Source organism: Oncorhynchus nerka, linkage group LG12 (genome assembly GCF_034236695.1).
Source record: "Oncorhynchus nerka isolate Pitt River linkage group LG12, Oner_Uvic_2.0, whole genome shotgun sequence".
NCBI classification, from domain to species: Eukaryota; Metazoa; Chordata; class Actinopteri; order Salmoniformes; family Salmonidae; genus Oncorhynchus; species Oncorhynchus nerka.
This window is the reverse complement of record NC_088407.1, coordinates 85,172,761-85,189,045: the sequence shown is the minus strand read 5'-3', so window position 1 is coordinate 85,189,045 and position 16,285 is coordinate 85,172,761. Positions and strand designations below refer to the sequence as shown.

Below are 16,285 nucleotides of genomic sequence, written 5' to 3'. Positions count from 1 at the left end.
TTACCGTAGGGATGGTGCCAGGTTTCCTCCAGACGTGATACTTGGCATTCAGGCCAAAGAGTTCCATCTTGGTTTCATCCAGATACTTTTGGTTCTCATGGTCTGAGTGCTTTAGGTGTCTTTTGGCAAACTCCAAGCGGGCTGTCATTTGCCTTTTACTGAGGAGTGGCTTCAGTCTGGCCACTCTACCATAAAGGTCTGATTGGTGGAGTGCTGCAGAGATGGTTGTCCTTCCGGAAGGTTCTCCCATCTCCACAGAGGAACTCTGGAGTATGTCAGAGTGACCATCGGGTTTCTTGGTCACCTCCCTGACCAAGGCCCTTCTCCCCGGATTGCTCAGTTTGGCCGCGCGGCCAGCTCTAGGTTAGAGTCTTGGTGGTTCCAAACTTCTTCCATGTAAGAATGATTGATGCCACTGTGTTCTTGGGAACCTTCAATGCTGCAGACATTTTTTGGTAACCTTTCCCCAGATCTGTGCCTCAACACAATTCTGCCTCGGAGCTCTAAGGACAATTCCTTCAACCTCGTGGCTTGGTTATGGCTCTGACATGCACTGTCAACTGTGAGACCAGATATATAGAGAGGTGTGTGCCTTTCCTAATCATGTCCAATCAATTTAATATTCCACAGCTGGACTCCAATCAAGTTGTAGAAACATCTCAGGGATGATCAATGGAAACAGGATGCACCTGAGCTTCGAGTCTCAAAGCAAAGGGTCTGAATACTAATCTATATCAGGTTTTTCTGTTTTTAGTTTCAACAAATGTGCAAATAATTCTACAAACCTGGTTTTTGCTCTGTCATTATGGGGTATTCTGATGTCATTATGGGGTATTGTGATGTCATTATGGGGTATTGTGTGTAGATTGAAGGGGGGGGGACAATTTAATTGATTACAGAATAAGGCTGTAACCTAACCAAATTTTGAAAAAGTCAAGGGGTCTGAATACTTTCCGAAAGCCCTGTATATAGATTAGATTATTAGACTGATTCAGCTCCTCAGATAACACTTTGTCATATAGATGATACACAGTTATCTGTTGATAACCAACTGCTTAGTTAGGTTGTGGTTATGTTTAGAAAAAGGATTAGGGTTACTGTTTAAGGTTAGGGCTAGGTCTGAGAGAGGTACTGGCACTAGTACCTACAGTACACTGTAGTGTAGGAGACTTACTGACATCTGCTGGTGAGACAGGGATGACATCATATCATCGACAGCCTTGAGACTTGCTATTCCAGATTCCTTTTAAACTGCATTCAATCTTCACCACAATATTTTCTCTCATCTCCTCTCCCTCTCCTCTCCTCTCCTCTCCTCTCCAATTCCCTCTTCTCCTCTCCTATTTAAAACCTATTTTCTCCTCTCCTCTTCTCCTCTCCTCTCCCCTCTTCTTCTCCCCTCCTCCCCTCCCCTCCCCTCTGCTCCTCACCTTTCCTCTGCTCTGCTCTCCTCTCCTCTTCTCCTCTCCTCTCCCTCTTCTTCTACCCTCCTCCCCTCCCCTCCCCTCTGCTCCTCACCTTTCCTCTGCTCTGCTCTCCTCTCCTCCTCTCCTCTCCCCTCTTCTTCTCCCATTCTCCCCTCCCCTCCCCTCTGCTCCTCACCTTTCCTCTGCTCTCCCTCTCCTCTTCTCCTCTCCTCTCCTCTCCTCTCTCTCTCCTCTCCTCTCCTCTCCTCTCCCCTCTTCTTCTCCCATTCTCCCCTCCCCTCCCCTCTGCTCCTCACCTTTCCTCTGCTCTCCTCCCCTCCACTCTCTCTCTCAGCGGTCTAAGCTGCTGGACTGTCTGTCTCAGTCCTGCTTCTCTGTCTGCTGGAGGAGAAAGGTACCACAGGCCCTACTGGGGCTAGCTTGAGCTAGTAGTTACTATAGCCTTTCGCTAACACTGTGCGCTATAGGCTAGCTCACTGGGCTCCATAGTGGTTAGCCTGTGCTAGTGGTTAGCCTGTGCTAGAGGTTAGCCTGTGCTAGTGGTTAGCCTGTGCTAGAGGTTAGCCTGTGCTAGTGGTTAGCCTGTGCTAGAGGTTAGCCTGTGCTAGTGGTTAGCCTGTGCTAGTGGTTAGCCTGTGCTAGAGGTTAGCCTGTGCTAGTGGTTAGCCTGTGCTAGAGGTTAGCCTGTGCTAGTGGTTAGCCTGTGCTAGAGGTTAGCCTGTGCTAGTGGTTAGCCTGTGCTAGAGGTTAGCCTGTGTTACAGTAGTTTACTGGGGTTCCACTAGGGCGTTGTGGTAGTTGTAGTAATCTAGGTGTATTTAGTTAACTCCTCCCTGTAATTTCTCTCTCCACCAGTCAACCGGGTCATCGCCAGATGAGGACCTGTCGGCATATACGTTCAGGCCACCACCGAGCCCCCCTCCAAACAGTTACGAAACCATCGATGACACAGTTAACGGGTGTGACATCACGGCGAACAGCTGTGACCTCACAGTTGCCGAGGAGACGGACTGGACTAAGCCCCTCCCTCTGCCGACACCAGAGGAGAAGATGAGGCAGCAGGCGCAGGCCATCGCCGCTGAAATAGTACCCATCAACATCACTGGTACACACATTACATAGTACACATAAACATCACTGGTACACATTACATTACATAGTACCCATCAACATCACTGGTACACATCATTACATAGTACACATAAACATCACTGGTACACACATTACATAGTACACATAAACATCACTGGTACACACATTACATAGTACCCATAAACATCACTGGTACACACATTACATAGTACCCAAAAAAACATCACTGGTACACACATTACATAGTACCCATAAACATCACTGGTACACACATTACATTACATAGTACCCATAAACATCACTGGTACACATTACATAGTACCCATACACATCACTGGTACACACATTACATTACATAGTACCCATAAACATCACTGGTACACATTACATAGTACCCATACACATCACTGGTACACACATTACATAGTACCCATACACATCACTGGTACACACATTACATAGTACCCATAAACATCACTGGTACACATTACAGTACATAGTACCCATAAACATCACTGGTACACATTACATAGTACCCATAAACATCACTTGTACACATTACATAGTACCCATAAACATCACTGGTACACACATTACATTACATAGTACCCATAAACATCACTGGTACACATTACATAGTACCCATACACATCACTGGTACACACATTACATAGTACCCATACACATCACTGGTACACATTACATAGTACCCATAAACATCACTGGTACACACATTACATAGTACCCATAAACATCACTGGTACACATTACATAGTACCCATAAACATCACTGGTACACATTACATAGTACCCATAAACATCACTGGTACACACATTACATAGTACCCATAAACATCACTGGTACACATTACATTACATAGTACCCATCAACATCACTGGTACACATTACATAGTACACATCAACATCACTGGTACACATTACATAGTACACATCAACATCACTGGTACACATTACATAGTACACATACACATCACTGGTACACATTACATAGTACACATACACATCACTGGTACACATTACATAGTACACATAAACATCACTGGTACACATTACATAGTACACATACACATCACTGGTACACATTACATTACATAGTACACATACACATCACTGGTACACACATTACATTACATAGTACACATACACATCACTGGTACACACATTACATTACATAGTACACATACACATCACTGGTACACACATTACATAGTACACATACACATCACTGGTACACACATTACATTACATAGTACCCATAAACATCACTGGTACACATTACATAGTACACATAAACATCACTGGTACACACATTACATAGTACACATACACATCACTGGTACACACATTACATTACATAGTACCCATAAACATCACTGGTACACATTACATAGTACACATAAACATCACTGGTACACACATTACATAGTACACATACACATCACTGGTACACACATTACATTACATAGTACACATAAACATCACTGGTACACACATTACATAGTACACATAAACATCACTGGTACACATTACATAGTACCCATCAACATCACTGGTACACATTACATAGTACACATTAACATCACTGGTACACATTACATTACACAGTACCCATAAACATAACTGGTACACACATTACACTACATAGTACACATACACATCACTGGTACACACATTACATTACATAGTACCCATAAACATCACTGGTACACATTACATAGTACCCATCAACATCACTGGTACACATTACATAGTACACATTAACATCACTGGTACACATTACATTACATAGTACCCATAAACATCACTGGTACACATTACATAGTACCCATAAACATCACTGGTACACATTACATAGTACACATAAACATCACTGGTACACACATTACATAGTACACATAAACATCACTGGTACACACATTACATAGTACACATACACATCACTGGTACACACATTACATAGTACACATACACATCACTGGTACACACATTACATTACATAGTACCCATCAACATCACTGGTACACATTACATAGTACCCATCAACATCACTGGTACACATTACATAGTACACATCAACATCACTGGTACACATTACATAGTACCCATACACATCACTGGTACACACATTACATAGTACCCATACACATCACTGGTACACACATTACATAGTACCCATAAACATCACTGGTACACATTACAGTACATAGTACCCATAAACATCACTGGTACACATTACATAGTACCCATAAACATCACTTGTACACATTACATAGTACCCATAAACATCACTGGTACACACATTACATAGTACCCATAAACATCACTGGTACACATTACATTACATAGTACCCATCAACATCACTGGTACACATTACATAGTACACATCAACATCACTGGTACACATTACATAGTACACATCAACATCACTGGTACACATTACATAGTACACATACACATCACTGGTACACATTACATAGTACACATACACATCACTGGTACACATTACATAGTACACATAAACATCACTGGTACACATTACATAGTACACATACACATCACTGGTACACATTACATTACATAGTACACATACACATCACTGGTACACACATTACATTACATAGTACACATACACATCACTGGTACACACATTACATTACATAGTACACATACACATCACTGGTACACATTACATAGTACACATACACATCACTGGTACACATTACATTACATAGTACCCATCAACATCACTGGTACACATTACATAGTACACATAAACATCACTGGTACACACATTACATAGTACACATAAACATCACTGGTACACATTACATTACATAGTACCCATAAACATCACTGGTACACATTACATAGTACACATAAACATCACTGGTACACACATTACATAGTACACATACACATCACTGGTACACACATTACATTACATAGTACACATAAACATCACTGGTACACACATTACATAGTACACATAAACATCACTGGTACACATTACATAGTACCCATCAACATCACTGGTACACATTACATAGTACACATTAACATCACTGGTACACATTACATTACACAGTACCATAAACATAACTGGTACACACATTACACTACATAGTACACATACACATCACTGGTACATTACATTACATAGTACCCATAAACATCACTGGTACACATTACATAGTACCCATAAACATCACTGGTACACATTACATAGTACACATTAACATCACTGGTACACATTACATAGTACCCATAAACATCACTGGTACACATTACATAGTACCCATAAACATCACTGGTACACATTACATAGTACACATAAACATCACTGGTACACATTACATAGTACACATAAACATCACTGGTACACACATTACATAGTACACATCAACATCACTGGTACACATTACATAGTACCCATACACATCACTGGTACACACATTACATTACATAGTACCCATCAACATCACTGGTACACATTACATAGTACCCATCAACATCACTGGTACACATTACATAGTACACATCAACATCACTGGTACACATTACATAGTACACATCAACATCACTGGTACACATTACATTACATAGTACCCATAAACATCACTGGTACACATTACATAGTACCCATCAACATCACTGGTACACATTACATAGTACCCATCAACACCTGGTACACACATTACATTACATAGTACACATACACATCACTGGTACACATTACATTACATAGTACCCATCAACATCACTGGTACACATTACATTACATAGTACCCATCAACATCACTGGTACACATTACATAGTACACATACACATCACTGGTACACACATTACATAGTACATATCAACATCACTGGTACACATTACATTACATAGTACCCATCAACATCACTGGTACACATTACATAGTACCCATCAACACCTGGTACACACATTACATTACATAGTACCCATCAACACCTGGTACACACATTACATTACATTACATAGTACCCATCAACATCACTGGTACACATTACATAGTACCCATCAACACCTGGTACACACATTACATTACATAGTACCCATCAACACCTGGTACACACATTACATTACATAGTACACATCAACATCACTGGTACACACATTACATAGTACACATACACATCACTGGTACACACATTACATAGTACACATCAACATCACTGGTACACATTACATAGTACACATACACATCACTGGTACACATTACATAGTACCCATACACATCACTGTAACACATTACATAGTACACATCAACACCACTGGTACACATTACATAGTACCCATCAACATCACTGGTACACATTACATAGTACCCATCAACATCACTGGTACACATTACATAGTACACATAAACATCACTGGTACACATTACATAGTACACATCAACATCACTGGTACACATTACATAGTACACATAAACATCACTGGTACACATTACATAGTACACATCAACACCACTGGTACACATTACATAGTACCCATCAACATCACTGGTACACATTTTCAAAACATCACTGTTTACACATTCATTGTACACATCAACATCACTGGTACACATTACATAGTACCCATCAACATCACTGGTACACATTACATTACATAGTACCCATACACATCACTGGTACACATTACATTACATAGTACCCATACACATCACTGGTACACATTACATTACATAGTACACATACACATCACTGGTACACACATTACATAGTACACATCAACATCACTGGTACACACATTACATTACATAGTACACATACACATCACTGGTACACACATTACATAGTACCCATCAACATCACTGGTACACACACAACACGCACACGCACACCTCACTATACTCTTACTCAGTCTCTGTGTGTCTTTGTGTGTACCATTCCTTTCTACCATGTCGTTCCATCCAGGTGAGGGTTTTGAGCGTCAGGCTAGTTTTCGGCGAGCGTTAGCCAACACAGACACTCTGATCCGTCAACCCCGGAACAAACTCACACGCCGCAAGACCATCGCCGGAATACCTGATGACATCACCAGAGATCTGGGTATGGAGAGCTTCCCCCGGCTCTAACCTTCACTGTCGCTTCTCATCATACTGTGTGTTATGACCTCAAACCATGGATTTGGTCCAGTGTACAACCCTCTCTCTCTCTCTCTCTCTCTCTCTCTCTCTCTCTCTCTCTCTGTCTCTACCCATCTCTCCCTCTCTCTACCCATCTCTCCCTCTCCCTCTCCCTCTCTCTCTCTCTCTCTCTACCCATATCTCCCTCTCCTCTCTCTCTCTCTCTCTCTCTCTCTCTCTCTCTCTCTCTCTCTCTCTCTCTCTCTCTCTCTCTCAATTCAATTCAATTCAATTCAATTCAATTCAAGGGCTTTATTGGCATGGGAAACATGTGTTAACATTGCCAAAGCAAGTGAGGTAGACAACATACAAAGTGAATATATAAAGTGAAAAACAACAAAAATTAACAGTAAACATTACACATACAGAAGTTTCAAAACAGTAAAGACATTACAAATGTCATATTATATATATATATACAATGTACAAATAGTTAAAGGACACAAGATAAAATAAATAAGCATAAATATGGGTTGTATTTACAATGGTGTTTGTTCTTCACTGGTTGCCCTTTTCTCGTGGCAACAGGTCACAAATCTTGCTGCTGTGATGGCACACTGTGGAATTTCACCCAAAAGATATGGGAGTTTTTCAAAATTGGATTTGTTTTCGAATTCTTTGTGGATCTGTGTAATCTGGGGAAATATGTCTCTCTAATATGGTCATACATTGGGCAGGAGGTTAGGAAGTGCAGCTCAGTTTCCACCTCATTTTGTGGGCAGTGAGCACATAGCCTGTCTTCTCTTGAGAGCCATGTCTGCCCTTCGGCCTTTCTCAATAGCAAGGCTATGCTCACTGAGTCTGTACATAGTCAAAGCTTTCCTTAATTTTGGGTCGGTCACAGTGGTCAGGTATTCTGCCGCTGTGTACTCTCTGTGTAGGGCCAAATAGCATTCTAGTTTGCTCTGTTTTTTTTGTTAATTCTTTCCAATGTGTTAAGTAATTATCTTTTTGTTTTCTCATGATTTGGTTGGGTCTAATTGTGCTGTTGTCCTGGGGCTCTGTAGGGTGTGTTTGTGTTTGTGAACAGAGCCCCAGGACCAGCTTGCTTAGGGGACTCTTCTCCAGGTTCATCTCTCTGTAGGTGATGGCTTTGTTATGGAAGGTTTGTGAATCGCTTCCTTTTAGGTGGTTGTAGAATTTAACGGCTCTTTTCTGGATTTTTCTCCCTCTCTCTCTCTCTACCCATCTCTCCCTCTCCCTCTCCCTCTCTCTCTCTACCCATCTCTCCCTCTCTCTCTCTCTCTCCCTCTCCCTCTCCCTCTCTCTACCTCTTCTCTCTCTCTCTCTCTCTCTCTCTCTCTCTCTCTCTCTCTCTCTCTCTCCCTCTCCCTCTCCCTCTCAGTCTCTCTCTCTCTCTCTCTCTCTCCGTCTCTCTCTCTCTCTCTCTTTCTCTGTCCATCTCTCCCTCTCCCAGTGTCAGGTATTCTGCCACTGTGTACTCTCTGTTTAGGGAGAAATAGCATTCTAGTTGGCTCTGTTTGTTTGTTAATTCTTTCCAATGTGTCAAGTAATTATCTTTTTGTTTTCTCATGATTTGGTTGGGTCTAATTGTGTTGCTGTCCTCGGGCTCTGTGGGGTCTGTTTGTGTTTGTGAACGGAGCCCCAGGACCAGCTTGCTTAGGGGGACTCTTCTCCAGGTTAATTTCTCTGTTGGTGATGGCTTTGTTATGGAAGGTTTCAAGTATTTTTAGCCAGATCCGAATTAGTATGTTGAATTTTATGTTCCTTTTGATGGCATAGAAGGCCCTTCTTGCCTTGTCTCTCAGCTCATTCACAGCTCTGTGGAAGTTACCTGAGGCGCTGATGTTTAGGCCGAGGTATGTTTCATAGAAGGAAGGCCCTTCTTGCCTTGTCTCTCAGCTCATTCACAGCTCTGTGGAAGTTACCTGAGGCGCTGATGTTTAGGCCGAGGTATGTTTCATAGAAGGAAGGCCCTTCTTGCCTTGTCTCTCAGCTCATTCACAGCTCTGTGGAAGTTACCTGAGGCGCTGATGTTTAGGCCGAGGTATGCTTCATAGAAGGAAGGCCCTTCTTGCCTTGTCTCTCAGCTCATTCACAGCTCTGTGGAAGTTACCTGAGGCGCTGATGTTTAGGCCGAGGTATGCTTCATAGAAGGAAGGCCCTTCTTGCCTTGTCTCTCAGCTCATTCACAGCTCTGTGGAAGTTACCTGAGGCGCTGATGTTTAGGCCGAGGTATGTTTCATAGAAGGAAGGCCCTTCTTGCCTTGTCTCTCAGCTCATTCACAGCTCTGTGGAAGTGACCTGAGGCGCTGATGTTTAGGCCGAGGTATGCTTCATAGAAGGAAGGCCCTTCTTGCCTTGTCTCTCAGCTCATTCACAGCTCTGTGGAAGTTACCTGTGGCGCTGATGTTTAGGCCGAGGTATGCTTCATAGAAGGAAGGCCCTTCTTGCCTTGTCTCTCAGCTCATTCACAGCTCTGTGGAAGTTACCTGAGGCGCTGATGTTTAGGCCGAGGTATGTAGCGTTTGTTGTGTGCTGTTGGGCAACGGTTTCTAGATGGAATTTGTATTTGTGGTCCTGGCAACTGTACCTTTTTTGGAACATCATTATTTTTGTCTTACTGAGATTTACTGTCAGGGCCCAAGTCTGTCAGTGCCCAGGTCTGTCAGGGCCCAGGTCTGTCAGGGCCCAGGTGTGTCAGGGCCCAGGTCTGTCAGAATCTGTGCAGAAGATCTAGGTGCTGCTGTAGGACCTCCTTGGTTGGAGACGGAAGCAACAGATCATCAGCAAACAGTAGACATTTGACTCCTCTCCTCTCCTCTACAGAACATGAAGCTGACGAAGAGCCAGGGTGTGGTGGATCAGTGGTTTTGCCTGGTCAGTACTCTACTCTGGGCCGAACCGGCAGTGTCAACACGGCCCTGCTACAGCGATCTCTCGCACAAGGCCCACACACCCAATCACTCTTGCCCTCTCACACCCAATCACTCACGCCCTCACACACCCAGGAGGCCGGCCTGTTGGAGGAAAGGAGAGAGGAGGAAAGGGTAGAAGAGAGGAGAATGGAGGAGAGAAGAGAGGAGGAAAGGAAGGAGAGGAGAGTGGAGGAGAGGAGAGAGGAGGAAAGGGAGGAGAGGAAAGTGGAGGAGAGGGAGAGAGGAGGAAAGGGAGGAGAGGAGAGTGGAGGAGAGGAGAGAGGAGGAAAGGGAGGAGGAGAGGAGAGTGATGAAGCCGTCAGTGCGTCGGATCCGAGCCCAGAGAGGACAGGGTATCTCTTCTCTGATGGCCTCTCTCACCCCGACCCTCACCCCTAACCCCTCCCTCACGCCTTACCTCAGCCTCACCCCCTCCTCTTCCATGGGCAGTGTCTCCCTGGGGGGTGAAGATGGAGGAGAGGGGTTCCACAGCCTCCCCTGTCAGGATGTCCTGTCCTCCCTGAGCACTGAGAGCAGCTGCCTCAGCACCCCCTACAGGACATTCTGCAGCATGGCATCCTGCTCTATGGTGAGTACATATTATTATTATTATTATTGTTATTAATATTATCATTAGTTATATTATTGTTATTATTATGGTGTATAGTATTGTTATTGTTGTTATTATTGTTATTTATATTGTTGTTCTTGTTATTATTATGATGTATATTGTTATATGTTATTATAATTATTTAGAGTTTTGGTATTCCTATTATTATTATTTAGATTATTGTAATTATTATTATTTACATGATTGTTATTGTTTTTATTATTATTATTTATATTGATTGTTATTGTTGTTATTATTATTATTTACATGATTGTTATTGTTTTATTATTATTATTTATATGATTGTTATTGTTGTTATTATTATTATTTACATGATTGTTATTGTTTTTATTATTATTATTTGTATTATTGTTATTATTGTTATTATTATTATTTGTATTATTGTTATTGGTGTTATTATTATTTATGTTATTGTTATTGTTATTGTTTTTATTATTATTATTATGGTTTATATTGTTGTTATTGTTGTTATTATTATTATTAGTATTATTGTTATTGGTGTTATTATTATTTATGTTATTGTTATTGTTTTTATTATTATTATTATGGTTTATATTGTTGTTATTGTGATTTATATTATTATTATTATTATTTGTATTGTTGTTATTATTATTTATGCTGTTGTTATTGTTATTATTATCATGATATTATTATGATATTGTAGGGCCTCCTGCTCTATGGTCAGGCTATAGGGCCTCCTGCTCTATGGTCAGGCTATAGGGCCTCCTGCTCTATGGTCAGGCTATAGGGCCTCCTGCTCTATGCTCAGGCTGTAGGGCCTCCTGCTCTATGGTCAGGCTATAGGGCCTCCTGCTCTATGGTCAGGCTATAGGGCCTCCTGCTCTATGGTCAGGCTATAGGGCCTCCTGCTCTATGGTCAGGCTATAGGGTCTCCTGCTCTATGGTCAGGCTATAGGGTCTCCTGCTCTATGGTCAGGTTATAGGGCCTCCTGCTCTATGGTCAGGCTATAGGGCCTCCTGCTCTATGGTCAGGCTATATGGCCTCCTGCTCTATGGTCAGGCTATAGGGCCTCCTGCTCTATGGTCAGGCTATAGGGCCTCCTGCTCTATGGTCAGGCTATAGGGCCTCCTGCTCTATGGTCAGGCTTTAGGGCCTCCTGCTCTATGGTCAGGCTATAGGGCATCCTGCTCTATGGTCAGGCTATAGGGCCTCCTGCTCTATGGTCAGGCTATAGGGCCTCCTGCTCTATGGTCAGGCTATATGGCCTCCTGCTCTATGGTCAGGCTATAGGGCCTCCTGCTCTATGGTCAGGCTATAGGGCCTCCTGCTCTATGGTCAGGCTATAGGGCCTCCTGCTCTATGGTCAGGCTTTAGGGCCTCCTGCTCTATGGTCAGGCTATAGGGCATCCTGCTCTATGGTCAGGCTATAAGGTCTCCTGCTCTATGGTCAGGCTATAGGGCCTCCTGCTCTATGGTCAGGCTACAGGGCCTCCTGCTCTAAGCTCAGGCTATTCTACTGCTGGTGCTAGTCATGTTAAAATTTGTTATGGCTGCAATCCCAATACCGGGATCGATATGACAACTGCCAGTGAAAATAGAGGGCGCCAAATTCAAACCACAGAAATCTCATAATTACAATTCGTAAAACATACATGTGTCTCATATCATTTTAAAGGTAATATTGTTGCTAATCCCACCAAAGTGTCCGATTTCAAATAGGCTTTTCAGCGAAAGCACTACAAACTATTATGTTAGGTCTCCACCAAACCACAATATAAGCACAGCCATTTTCCAGCTAAATATAGCATTCACAAAAAGCAGAAATAAATATAAAATTAATCACCAACCTTGAATTATCTTCATCAGATGACACTCATAGGCCTTCATGTTACACAATACATGCATGTTTTGTTTGATAAAGTTCATATTTATATAAAAAAATCTGAGTTTACATTGGCTTATTAGATTCACTAGTTCCCAAAACATCAAGTGATTTTGCATAGCCACATCGTTTCAACAGAAATACTCATCATAAATGTAGATGATAATACAAGTTATACACATGGAATTATAGATATACCTCTCCTTAATGCAACCGCTGTGTCAGATTTTTTTAAAGTTTATGGAAAAAGCAACACATGCAATAATCTGAGACGGCGCTCAGAACAGAAGACAAATTAGCCGCCATGTTGGAGTCAACAGAAACCAGAACATACATGATAAATGTTTCCTTACCTTTGATGAACTTCCTCAGAATGCAGTCCTAGGAATCCCAGATCCACAATAAATGCTTGATTTGTTCGAAAATTTCCGTTATTTATGTCCAATTAGCTACTTTGGTTAGCCCGTTTGGTAAACAATTCCAAAGTCACAAAGCGCGTCCACTACAACGTGACAAAATGTCAAAAAGTTCCGTAACAGTCAGTAGAAACATGTCAAACGATGTACTGAATCAATCTTTAGAATGTTGTTTACATATATCTTGAATAACGTTCCAACCGGAGAATTAGAATGACTTCAGATGACCTGTGGAACGCAGGTCCTTCCCCTGTGAACAAGCATGGTGAAAGCATGGTCAACTCGTGGCAGTGGAGACTATTTCCTGTCTCATTCGACCCCCCTTCACATTAGAGTCATCAGACAAAGTTCTATTGACTGTTGACATCTTAGTGGAAGGCGTAGGAAGTGAAAACTCATCCATATCTCGCTGTAATTTCAATGAGAGCTAGGTTGAAAATCTGCCACCTCAGAAAAAAAAACAAAAGGAAGTGGAAGTTCTCAGATTTTTGCCTGCTATATGAGTTCTGTTATACTCACAGACATAATTCAAACAGTTTTAGAAACTTCAGAGTGTTTTCTATCCCATACTAATAATATGCATATATTAGCAACTATGACTGAGGAGCTGGCCATTTACAATGGGCACCTTTTCATCCAAGCTACTCAATACTGCCCCTGCAGCCATAAAAAGTTAATGTTCCTCCTGCCTGTCATGTCTGTCTCTCCAGGATCATGAATTCCTGAGCCAGTCAGGGGAGGGTTGGAGCAGAAGATTCCCAAGTCAGAGCACCTCACTGGGGGAGGACTGGAGCTACGAGCCCCTCTTAACCTCCAGCCGCTCCTCCCCCCTTCATCCTTTCACCTCCATTTCCTCTTGTCAGACCGACTACAGCTGCTCCGAGTCCCACGGCCACGACTACGCTACCGGCAGCAACCGCAGTCCCCACGGTAACCGGGACCACCGCGGTCTCCATGGAAACAGCCGTAACCTGTCAGGCAGTATCTCTCTGAGGAAGTCAAAGAGGCCTCCCGCTCCCCCCACGCGCTCCACCTCACTACGGTTTAAACCTGGCCGGGGGAAAACGCAGCGCTACAACTACAACAACCACACTGCTGGACCTGGAGAAGAGGTGGTCACGAAGGGGAGTCTGACCTCCAGCCCTGCTCCCCTCTCACCTCCACTCTCTCCAGGGGTGTTCGAGGACCCATGGGTCCCCCGCTGTAGCAGTGTGGGCAGGGGGGGCAGGGCAGGTGCTGAAACAGACAGTCAGATCAACCATCCCTTCCACAGCTTCCACCAACAGCCTGGTCAGGATCAAAACTACCCTTCTAGCCCGTCCCACCAGCAGCCTGGTCAGGATCAAAACTACCCTTCTAGCCCATCCCACCAGCAGCCTGGTCAGGATCAAAACTACCCTTCTAGCCCGTCCCACCAGCAGCCCCACCCATCTGTCCCCCGCTCAGCCAGTGCTGGAGGGGGGAGCCTGCTGGTGGGACCTAAAATGGCTGCCTCTTCTCCTAAAATGTCCGCCACGGCAGGGACACTCCAGCGGCTGGCCTCTTCCACCTCCAGCGGATACTCCAGCGAGTGCAACACCCCAACCCTCTCCTCACCCCTCACATCCCCTTCACCCCTCACACCCTCCTCACCCCAAACACACTCCTCACCCCTCATCTCCTCCTCCCCCTCCACCTCACCTCCTCTTCCTCCCTTCCCAGGACACGTTCTAGCCCAGGGGAAGGAGGGCCAAGACCCCCCATCCCAGAGAGAAAGTCCTCTCTCCTCTCCTCCCCCTTCTCCTCCTTTTCCTCTACCTCCTCCCTCTCTTCCTACACCTCCTCCGACTCCAGATATCCCTCTTCCCCCTCCTCCTCCCCTGCCCGGCTCCAGCATTCTTCCCTGTCTACCTCCACCCTACCCTACCCAATCACTCCCTCTCCTCTCCCTGATCTGTGCATCTCTCACCATCTCCCCTCTCCCCTCCTTTACCCCAACCATCCCTCCCCTCTCCCCTCCTCTACCTCAACCATCCCTCCCCTCTCTCCCTCCTCTACCTCAACAATCCCTCCCCTCTCCCCTCCTCTACCTCAGCCATCCCTCCCCTCTCCCCCTCCTCTACCTCAACCATTCCTCCCCTCTCCCCCTCCTCTACCCCAGCCATCCCTCCCCTCTCCCCTCCTCTACCCCAGCCATTCCTCCCCTCTCCTCCTCCTCTACCCCAGCCATCCCTCCCCACTCCCCCACCTTCTCCCCCTTCCCTCCCGCCTCCCTTGCATGCCTGTGCAGTGCGACAGACTCAACCCCACCCCTTCTTTTCACCTATTACACCTGCCAGTCAGGTGACTTCATTGCTAGGATTCCCTCCTCATCCTTCCCCTGAGTTCACAGAGGATTCAGACCTGTCAATCAACAGCCCTCCTCATCTTCCTCCTCTTCCCGCTCATCCACCACCTCCTCCCTCTTACACCCCCACTCCCCGGCCCCTGGTAACAACCCAAGCCCTTCAGAGAGTCACTCTGTGCTCTACCAAGAGGCTAAACAACCCTCCATCATCTAATGTTGAGCAAAGCCAAGAAAGCAATAACGCTATCCCAACTAGCATTATGCTAACCAACCACACATCAACTAATATTGAGCAGAGCCAAGACATCAATGATGCTACTCTAACTAGCATTATGCTAACCAACCATACATCAGCTAATGTTGAGTATAGCCAAGACATCAATGATGCTACTCTAACTAGCATTATGCTAACCCACCATACATCAGATAATGTTGAGCATAGCCAAGACAGCAATGATGTTACTCTAACTAGCAGTATGCTAACCAATGCT

At 44.0% G+C, this 16,285-nt stretch overlaps 1 protein-coding gene across 1 annotated transcript in view; it reads left to right on the top strand.

Moving 5' to 3' along the window:
- The window catches only part of LOC115122350 (uncharacterized), a 67,342-nt gene extending 56,270 nt beyond the window's left edge, over nt 1-11,072 (top strand). Inside the window, exons 4-7 of the mRNA XM_065025895.1 lie at nt 1,762-1,821; nt 2,283-2,532; nt 7,487-7,621; nt 10,489-11,072. Coding sequence (XP_064881967.1) covers nt 1,762-1,821; nt 2,283-2,532; nt 7,487-7,621; nt 10,489-10,976 — 933 coding nt within the window. The 3' untranslated portion in view covers nt 10,977-11,072. The remainder of the gene's footprint in view (nt 1-1,761; nt 1,822-2,282; nt 2,533-7,486; nt 7,622-10,488) is intronic.
- The last annotated feature ends 5,213 nt before the right edge of the window (nt 11,073-16,285 follow it).